We start from the raw sequence: 9,946 nt of genomic DNA, 5'->3' as shown, positions 1-9,946 counted from the left end.
ACGTACATGTTTTGAAATTAAATACATTCAAAATACTTGTTTGTTGTTGTTTTTTTTTTTTACCCAGTGGACTACAAATGCTTAAGATCTTAAAAAGGACCGAGGAAATGCTGCATTGACAATGATTAGCAATAATGAGACTTTTCTCATGTAAAATGAGGCTGTAGAAAAAGAGATCAAATGAGGTAGAAGAGTTACTCAAATCTTTGGAGTAATGTAGCATTTCAATGACCTCATCTGCTACTTAGTGCCAGCGTTATTTTTACTGCTGGTTTCAGACCAGAGTAACCGCAGAGCAGGATTGCCCTGGCAGGCTGGCCGTACGACAACAGGCCTTACATTGTTGTCGGTGGGCTCTTCTCACAAATCCTCAGCTCCTCTACCCCCCTCAGTGCCCTTCTATACTCCCCCTACCCGGCACTTTCTCCTGGCCTAATCTCATCAAGAGGCAAAACAGGAATATGTTAGCAGAAGCGTGAAAACCATGGCTTCATTTGTCATTAGGTATGTGTTGTTTTTTTTGCACATCATTGTCAGTAAACACTCTTAAGTGGGCCAAATTGGAATGCAAGGAGCATTATAAACAGAAACGGGGTGAAAGTTACAGGCAAAAGTTATCGCGAAGCAATGAAAGTAACCCTCACTTCCATTGCTGCTCGAATGCACAGATCTGTCAGAAAGGTACATCAGATAACCCCAGTCAATTTGTCAGGCACAATTCCCGTGCTGGCCTTTACAGGATAGTATGACAAAAATGTAGCCGTTTATTGTGGCTGGCCTGCAGTCGGGATCCGCTGTGAACCGTGCGTGCTGTTTAATGATGGAGCTTTATAAAGCTGTCAGCATCAATGAGCGGAGACGATAAACGGAACTCGAGCTGCCGGTGACGTGATGGTGTGGGTTGTGCCGGGTGGGTGCATGTGGGTGTTGGCGGGGGGGGGGGGGGGGGGGGGGGGGGGCACGGAGGCCTCCAGCCACCTAGAACAGAGGCCGGGAGCAGTGCGAGGTTGATGGCATGCTGTCGTGTCAGTGTGTGGTCTCGTTCACTGTGTGTGCGTGCCAAAGAAGTGCAGGTGCAGGGAAGAGGAGCAGGCGCCGTGCTCGCGTTCTCTTACTCATGCACGGCAGATCTCTGGTTTTACCCCTCGGCTATAGTCAACCTCGTCTTGTTGCGACGAAGATGTTTAATAACACACATGAGAGTAGAATATGTAAAAGCTGCCGTCTGCAAATGCATAAAACCATTATTTTAAGATGGAAAAAAAATGTGTGTGTGTGTGTGTGCGTGTAATAATCTTGATTAGATATTGTGAGGATGGAAAACTGGATTGCTCCTGTGGTAGTAACATTAAGATGGTTTCATGTGTGTGTGTGTGTGTGTGTGTGTGTGTGTGTGTGTGCGTGTGTGTGTGTGTGTGTGTGCAGTGTCGGGTTGTGAATAAAATAGGCGTTGTCATAATTTGACCTATTTAAAATATATATATATATAAATATATATATATATATATATATATATATTATACGCCAATAATCTGAATGCTAATACAAATGCGGTGAAAGTCGAGTCTTCGATGGATCAAGCGCAAGCTGAACACGTGATACCTTTAAACCTGACGTTTTCATTTCTGTGGTGATAAAAGCCCCCTGAAAGCCACACAGACCCCAAGCCTGGATAGCCACACGCCGTGGCTGCTTATCACGCGTAACATCTGGGAGTTTGTTTGTTTTGTTTGTTTGTTTTGTTTTGTTTTGTTTTGTTTTTCAACCCGAGGCGGAAAAAAAAAAAAAAAAAAAAAAGCAGAGGCGCGCGCTTACCACCTGTTGCAGTCTAAATATCCCCGAGCGCCAGGGCGACACTCAGCACGCGAGCACAGGAAGTGGATGGACGGTTGCTTCGACCTGGATGAGTGCTCGGGGCATGGAGAGGAACACCTTTGCCTACCCTCTTTTTTCACAAAACACACCAATACACTCGTTTGACAAGGCCAAAAACAATGCAAGCCAACTGGTCCAGAAACACCTTGCTGTGCCCCTCCAAGTTCAGATTTTCGCAGCGGCATCGTGGTGCATTCGCGGCCTCTTCGAGTTTGTATGAGCGAAAGCAGTTGCCGGAGCGCCAAGCTACTTTTTTGTTGTTGTTGTTGTTTTTTAATATACTTGCGTTTTACACATTTTCTTTTTGTTTCATTTTACGTACACGAAAAAAAAAAAAAAGTATTTGTGAAAACACATAACGCTAACTATTTTATTTTTAAGCCCGGATTCTATATGAAAATCGAAAGCCCAAAGGTACATTTTTATTTTTGTTTTTTGTAGTTTTTGGCCGCCTAACAAGCCACACAGCGGAAGACCAATTTACAGGGAAAAAAAGTCGCAGGCTTTGTCCTGATCTCTTGAAAGAATACAAATTAACCTGCGTTTATTTTATTTTTTGCGGGGGGGATCCTACAGAGCAAATCTAAAATGAGGATTAAATAAATGAAACGTACAGTACGTTGCATAATTTCACAAAACCTGTTTTTTTTCTCCACATCAAAGGTGACAACGTAATTTATTCTGTCCTCGGGGCCACTAAGCAAGTTGGTACAAAGAGTCGGGGGAAGGGGGAGGGGGGGGGGGGGCACTTTAATAGGCCTTCTCGTTCAGCCTTTGAGACACAAATTGTTTATCACCGGTGTTCTCGGCTATTACAAACAATTCGGCGTCTTGATCAATCAATAATGAAGCGACCAATGATCCCTTGACCTTTTCCGGGATGGAGACTAGACACACACAGAGAGAGAGAGAGAGGGGGGGGGGGGGGTAGTGGACCGAGGGGCCTCTTCAAATATTCATCTGCCGGTTAATGTGAGCTGCGATCCCCCCCCGGGACCCGAGCCTGAAAAACACAACGGCCCTAATCTTAACCTGCCTCGCACACACACACACAGACCAGATTTAAAACCGTTAGTAATTCAAAGCGAGCTGTTAGCTCATTTGAAGGATTATTTTTCCAGGAGAGAAGCGCCGGCTGGCCGCCCGGCTCTGAGACGCATTTAGGAAAGAGCTTATTAAAAGACAAGAGGTCTCGTAGAAGTGAGAGTCACCGGAGAAGCGAGGTTCACGCCAAACATCCATTAAAACATTGCATTGAAAATACCCACACTCGAGCATATTCCGAGCCGGGGAAATACACTTTCCAGAGGGACTCAGTAACCTCACAGACAAAAAAAAAAAAAATTAAAATACAAAAAAAAAAAATCCAAATAATAAAATACCAGGACCACCTATTTCATGAATATATAAAATTAGTCGGCGTCATAGCTAAAAAAAAATTGCTGTCGATTTGCAAATTGATGGACTGATTACTGGCAAAATAAATGATCTTTATCTCCCTCAAAATCAATCAAAAATCGGCACAAAGAGCAAATTGTGGATATAAACATAGACACAACGTCATGTATTTCAAATTGCTATTGCAAAATATTGCCAGTTGTCATTGTGGTGAGATGGGCCTTTTAGTGAATTTAGAAGAGCACAAAAAAGATATACCTGAAGGTCTTGGATATTTTGGTGGATTAATCTTCCCAACAAACTTTGGCTTTGGTGGGGCGTGAAGGGGCGTCCACAGTCACTAGAAAACAGAAATGTGGTTAACCACGAAGCACAAAAGCCACTATTTTGAATTTTAAAGGAGAACTAAGCCCACCAGGAGCACTGCGCTCCAAATTCCTTCGAATACATTAACATTTGCACCAAAATAAAAGGGGACTGCACTTAACACGTGATGACCTCCCTCCGCACACACAAAATAAAGGCACGTCAAATCAAATCAAAACTCCAACCATTTCAAGTATCCAAATTTTCAAAATTTATTCTTTTCAAACTGCATATGGAAAAGAAAAGAAAAAAATATACTCAGTTGAAATCGTAGCTGTTATAAGGATGGTATTAGTTTCAGTATATACATGGAGTGGTTGGCTTCTGCGTACAGGCCGCAAATTTGAAAATACAACTACAGGAATGAATTTTGAGATAAAAACATAAAATATCACAGTAAATATACATAAATTGTACAAATCAATTGGAAAATAAAGAGCACAAGCATCATACCTCAAACAGATGAAAAGTGGGAGACGGGAATATAAATTAACTTTAAGATGGATGAGCTGGGGGAAAGTCCCATTTATTGATTTATTTATGTATTATTTAAGAAATGAAAACGATGTAGTAATATTAAGCTATTTGTCCCTTTTCTTTCCAAAGTATTTTATTTGTAATTTTTTTTTTTTTTTTGCATAACTGATTGCTCCAATAGTTCTGCCGTCGTTGTGATATTTTCAATTGAACTGGCTTTGTTATTTGTTTTGTTTTTTTCAACAGGTGTATATATATATATATATATATATATATATATATATATATATATATATATATATAGATAGATAGGTAAAACAAGATGCAACCTCTTGCAGTTTAACAATTTCATCTGATTGTAATGTTTCTTTGATAAATACTGTACAAAAGATGATTGCAACAATAAAACATTTGATTGCGACTCCCACTTTCTCGTCTTGCAAAGTTGATCCAGCAGTGAAGAGGGCATCTCCTGCCTGCCTGCTTCGTTCCTCTAGAGCTTCCTTGAAAGAAATGAAAGGGGGGGGGGGGGGGAGAGGCGTTTTTGTCCTTTTCCTGCAGGTGACTTCTATACATTTTTTCCCACCCCATTTTTTTTTTTTTTTTTTTTTTTTTTTTTTTTTTTTCCTGTACAAAAATAGTCCAACGTTAAGTAGTCCGCAGTTTTGTTTTTTTTATAAAAGTGTGTTTGTTTTTCGTACAGCACGTATATCGTGTCTTACATGTGCGTTAAGGGCAGCGTGCCGTTGATCGTCGTCCCGGGCACGGTGCTCTGGTAGTGGCCGGACATGTGTAGTCTGGTCTGGGCAGTCTGCTCGCTGACCTCCGCCCCGGGCAGGTACATACTGATCATGTCCCTCAGATCGCCGCTTTGGCAGCCCGGGGCGGCCCGGTGGGAGGACGAGGTGACGATCGGCGGGCTGGAGCTGCTGGACTCGGATTTGACCACCGACGAGGGCCCCATGGAGCCCAGGGCGCTCATGGCCGGCGCCGTTTGCTGGGAGTAGGCCATGGAGTAAGTCGGGGAGCCGTTCATGTAGCTCTGGGAGCCGGTCATGGTGTTGTACTGCAGGGCGCTCATGTCGTAGCGGTGCATGGACTGCATCTGGCCCGGGTTGTGCGCGTTGAGTCCGGGGTGCTGGTAGCTCAGCTGCTCCTGCATCATGCCGTAGCCGCCGTTGGTCCAGCCGTTCATGTGAGCGGCGTAAGTGTCCATGCGCTGGTTCACCCCGCCGCCCAGGCTGCCGCCCACGCCGACCCCAGCGCCCATCCCGTTGCCGCCCGGGGCCAGCATCCCGCCGGGCAGGGTGTACTTGTCCTTCTTCATCAGGGTCTTGGTCTTCCGCCGGGGCCGGTACTTGTAGTCGGGATGCTCCTTCATGTGCAGGGCCCGCAACCGCTTGGCTTCGTCGATGAAAGGTCTTTTCTCGCTTTCCGACAGAAGTTTCCACTCGGCGCCGAGTCTTTTGCTGATCTCCGAGTTGTGCATCTTGGGGTTCTCCTGCGCCATCTTCCTCCTCTGGCCCCGGGACCACACCATGAAGGCGTTCATGGGTCTCTTGACCCGCTCCGGACTGTTTTTCTGGTTGCCGCCGGACGTGTTGCTGTTGCCCGTGCCCCCCGCGTTGGTCTGGGGGGCCGGGGGCTTCAGTTCTGTCTCCATCATGTTATACATCAGGAAGGGCTATTGAGTCGGCGCTGCCGAGCGGGTGAAATGTGAACGCACGCGCTGAGTCCGAACGGGACGAGGAGAGGTGGCGCTGCCCAAAAGGAAGGGGGTGGGGGAGGGGAGGGGGGGGGGGGAAATAAAAAAAAATAAAATAAAATAAGTTACCTGTCGATTCTCTCAGCAACTTTTTCTCTGGAGAAAAACAGGGCGAGCTTCCACAGCCTCTCTCTCTCTCTCTCTCTCTGTCCCTCTCTCTCTCTCTCTCTCTCTCTCTCTCTCTCTTTCACTCTCTCGGGCTCCGTGAGCGTGCGCGTGCGGGTGCGTGTTGCAGTGCGCCTTCTCCCAAAAGGTCCCAGCGATGTTGTGTCCACAAAAACTTCTTCGCCTGTCGCTTCTCCAAAAAGGCATAAACAAACTCGACTTTTTCCTCCCCTGTCCGTCCGCCCGAGCCTTGACAAGTCCAGATAGTTTGGGAACAAGTTAATAGACAACCATTCAAGTGACGCGGCTGTCAGCACATAAATGGCCTCGACCTGGCCAATCGCGGCCGCCGTGCTCCCCCGACGCACCAATGAGAGGCTGCGATTAGCATAAAGAGGCGTGGCTCGTCCTGCAGCGACAAACGCGCTCGTACGTGCGCGCACACTCAAGCTGCCTGCGTGAGCCAACGCAAAAGTACATATTGGCCACTTCTAGGTGGAAGGAGACAGATTTGGATGTCAAATAAAAAATACAAATACATGAAGATCATTCGGAAGCAGGGTTATATTTGTTTGGTCGTCCAGTATTTAAAATGTTGGCCCTACTTTGTTTTATAAACTACAATCCACAGATAGAGCGGGGTTGGGGGAAAGGGGGGGGGGGGGGGGGTTCCGTTAAAGAAGACAAATCAAAATAATAAAAAGAAACGAATGCAATTTCAATTTGGTTCACTTTCAATTACCTTAAGAAACGAAATTTAGACAAATGAGGACCTTTTTTTTTTTTTTTTAAGTGACATGAAAATAAAAGCGCAAAAAAAAAATAATAGTTTCATTAATGTTGTTAGAAGGCCGACAGTATTCTGCTGAATGAACAGGCAGTGTTGTGCTGACAGCAGCCCCAGCCAGTGACGCGGCTCAATATTAATAAAAAATATTTTTTTAAAAAGTCAGTAATACCACACTTGCGACCCCAATAACATAGCAACACCTAAATAAACTTTGTTAGTTAACTCAAAGCATTTAATTGTTGTGGTGAGTGTGTGGGACGGGTGGTTGCTTAGATTTTTTTTTTTTTTTTTTTTTTGCGTTGAAAAGAGAGGAAAAAGGTAATCCAAGATGTTTTTCCCGTGCAGCCCTTTTGTTTGGCGAAGTTGAATGCCAGCACACGGAAGGCAGACGGGCTCATCTCAGCACAAATACGCGCTTTTTGTTTGGGATGTTGTCGCTACATCTGTCCGGACAAAGACACGACCCCACTCCACTTCCACGGCCACATAGTGCGGGCTGTTGTTGTTGGGGCTTTGGGAAGCGGGGGACGGGGGGCGCACGCGGCCTACCGGGGTTTAGAAGTGGACGAGAAATAAAGGTGAGGAATATTTTAAGATGAAGTGTGTGATGGAGTAAGGGCAAAGCTCATTGATTTAAGGCTGACCGCGCGTCAGCCAATTAGTGAATGAAAAGCCACATACACCTGCTTCTCTTATGTTGCGGATCAAACCAAACCAGAGTCCCAATTATCACGACATGAGGCCAGCCTCACACACAATGACATTGAAATAATTCGCTCATGTGTATTTCACCCCCCCCAGCAAAGTTTGTTTGCAGGCTCAACCGATTGCCACTTGTTTTGCGTTGCAATCTGCGGCCTGTGCGCGTGTTGTCCTGCTGCGTGACACCAGCGCCGTCTACCGGCGTGAGGAAGCACAACACGCAAAGCCACGAGCGGGCGTTTCTGTCAGTAGAAGGAAGTTTGGGAATCGCTCCGAGTGCCATCCATCGCAAAATAATACAATTTAGTGTCAAGGAAAGTAAACAGTGCAAGTTACGCGGTGCCATTTTCACTTGCTCTGCAAAGACGCCAAACCCCAAAGCAAGATCAGATACCCGAAGTAATTTAATGAAAAAATAAATAAAAAAGGAGTGTCGATAGATTCAATCATCATCGAAAGCGAATAGATCAAGCCTTGTTATTTTGTTTTAGCCATTTGATATTCGATGGAGGAGCGAGGCCCCCGTGCTCTCATTATGCCGGCCCTGCTGCAACCTTACATAAGATTCATCTCGCGCTTAATAGGCTGTGAGAGGCGACACATGCAGCTCGCCCCATTATAATGCAAGGTTGAAATGGGCCGCTCGGCTGCTATCTGCATCTGAGTGTGTTCCCCGCTACCTCTAATCTGCTTATGATAATAAAGGAACAGCGGGGACCTGCGGCTCCCTGAAAGCGGGGCCCAGCCAGTCGGGAATGGCCCTGCAGCCACAATCATCGGGAATCAAACCCGTTGTTTCACAGACATAGGAAATAATAATAATACAAAATAATAATAATAAAATAAAAGAAATACAAATGAGAAATAAAAGATAAAGAAAAGAAAACCGGAGAAACTCGCAATGCAATCCTCGGAGCACTTGCAAAAGCTCCCCCACTTGCAATGGATGCCGCTCATGGAGCGAGCAAGCAACCCGTCATATCCAAAATGTTTGTGTTTAGACGCATTTAGTGATATGATCAATAACGCTGTTAAAACGTGTGATTTAAAAAATCTAAGTAAAAAAAAATATATATATATAAATAAGTTGCCAGTCTTAAACATCACCATTCGACAAATATGATTAAAATACAATTCTAATTAGCGTAACTGTAATTATAAGGGCCACGTCGTTACTTAGTAAATGGCAAATGTAACGTCATGTCTCTAATATGGTCTATTTATATTCTTTAATATTTGAAGATCATAACTCTTAAAGACACTGATGTATGGCTAGGGGAATATGGAATAATAAATTATATGTTCTGCCACTAGGGGCCGTAAAAGGGACTGGAGACGCAATAGAAAAATAGTCAAATCATCACCACTCCCGCTTCAACAATATTAGAATACCTCAGTTAAAAAGAAGAAAAGGAAAAAGATCTATTAAAGTGCACTGACTTTTACAGCGAAATCGGCACCGTAAAGAATATTTTTACTGCCTCGCTAAATTACTGTTTGCTTTCCTCGAGAAATGGATATGGACTAAAGTTTAGTTCATAAAACATCAAACGAAATGACACCGTAGCAATAGGGGAACGGTCTGCGAGTGCATTGCGGTCGCAAAAACCACCAAGTCACGCAAAGACATGGCAAAGAATGGTGGAAACAAATCATATTGTAGAACATGTCAATTAAGATACACTACAGCGAAAGACGTTTTCAAGGTGCCATTTATTTTGACAAGAGTGATGTTGTTATTTAATGCTTTTTTTAAAATAAGAATTAATACTACAAAAAAAAAAACCATCAAATTAATAATTTCAAGTAAACGGTTCATAATAATAATAATAATAATATAAATGTTTCAGCGGTCCATCGGGCGTCATGATGCCAAGCAGTGTCATTCCACAAGACTGAAGCGCTTTACACACCCACTACTGTCACACACACGCACGGATACACACCAGGCTTCTCCTGTCCACACTCCAACTTACTGGCACTTTGGGAGTGTTGTATTTTCCTCTCGTCGCGATTGGCAGAAATAGAACCCCCCCCCCCCCCAAAAAAAAAAACCACAAAAAAAAACTTGTCTTCCCCCTTCAACCTCTTGTCAAATCTTCTCCAGCTGCACACCGAACACGGAGCTCCGATTCAACGGCAGCGTCGGCGTGTCACGCCGACTAGTCCGGAGGGTTTCTCGATCCGACCGGCGGCGCGCTGCGTCCGGCTCGCATCCGCGCGGGACCCGCCGCCAGTGCGGAGCTTCTGCTGTCTGCTCTCCGGCTCGCCCTGCAACGAGAAAAGCCGTTTATGGCGACACACAATGTGAAAAGGGGCCGATTTAAAAAGGAGAAGAATGCAAGCAAGAACAACAAAAGTCAGTTATAGCAAAGTCTATGCCTCTCCTCTCCTATCTTCCACCCCCTAGCTTAGCTCACATAATGAGCAGGAAAAAGCTTTATATTTTGTTCACTGGGTATTCACAG

General features: G+C 44.7%; 1 protein-coding gene across 1 annotated transcript; it reads right to left on the bottom strand.

Moving 5' to 3' along the window:
- Positions 1-3,841: 3,841 nt before the first annotated feature.
- On the bottom strand, positions 3,842-6,268 carry sox2 (SRY-box transcription factor 2). The gene is made up of 2 exons (XM_061684424.1): positions 4,839-6,268; positions 3,842-4,619 (listed from the first exon to the last, which is right to left on the bottom strand). The coding sequence occupies exons 1-2, from the start codon at positions 5,789-5,791 to the stop codon at positions 4,610-4,612; spliced, it is 963 nt and encodes a 320-aa protein (XP_061540408.1). The 5' UTR covers positions 5,792-6,268; the 3' UTR covers positions 3,842-4,609.
- Between the last annotated feature and the right edge of the window lie 3,678 nt (positions 6,269-9,946).

Source organism: Phycodurus eques, chromosome 8 (genome assembly GCF_024500275.1).
Source record: "Phycodurus eques isolate BA_2022a chromosome 8, UOR_Pequ_1.1, whole genome shotgun sequence".
In the NCBI taxonomy this organism is placed as follows: Eukaryota; Metazoa; Chordata; class Actinopteri; order Syngnathiformes; family Syngnathidae; genus Phycodurus; species Phycodurus eques.
Note: the sequence above shows the minus strand (reverse complement) of the source record. Positions and strands in the feature narration are given on the sequence as shown.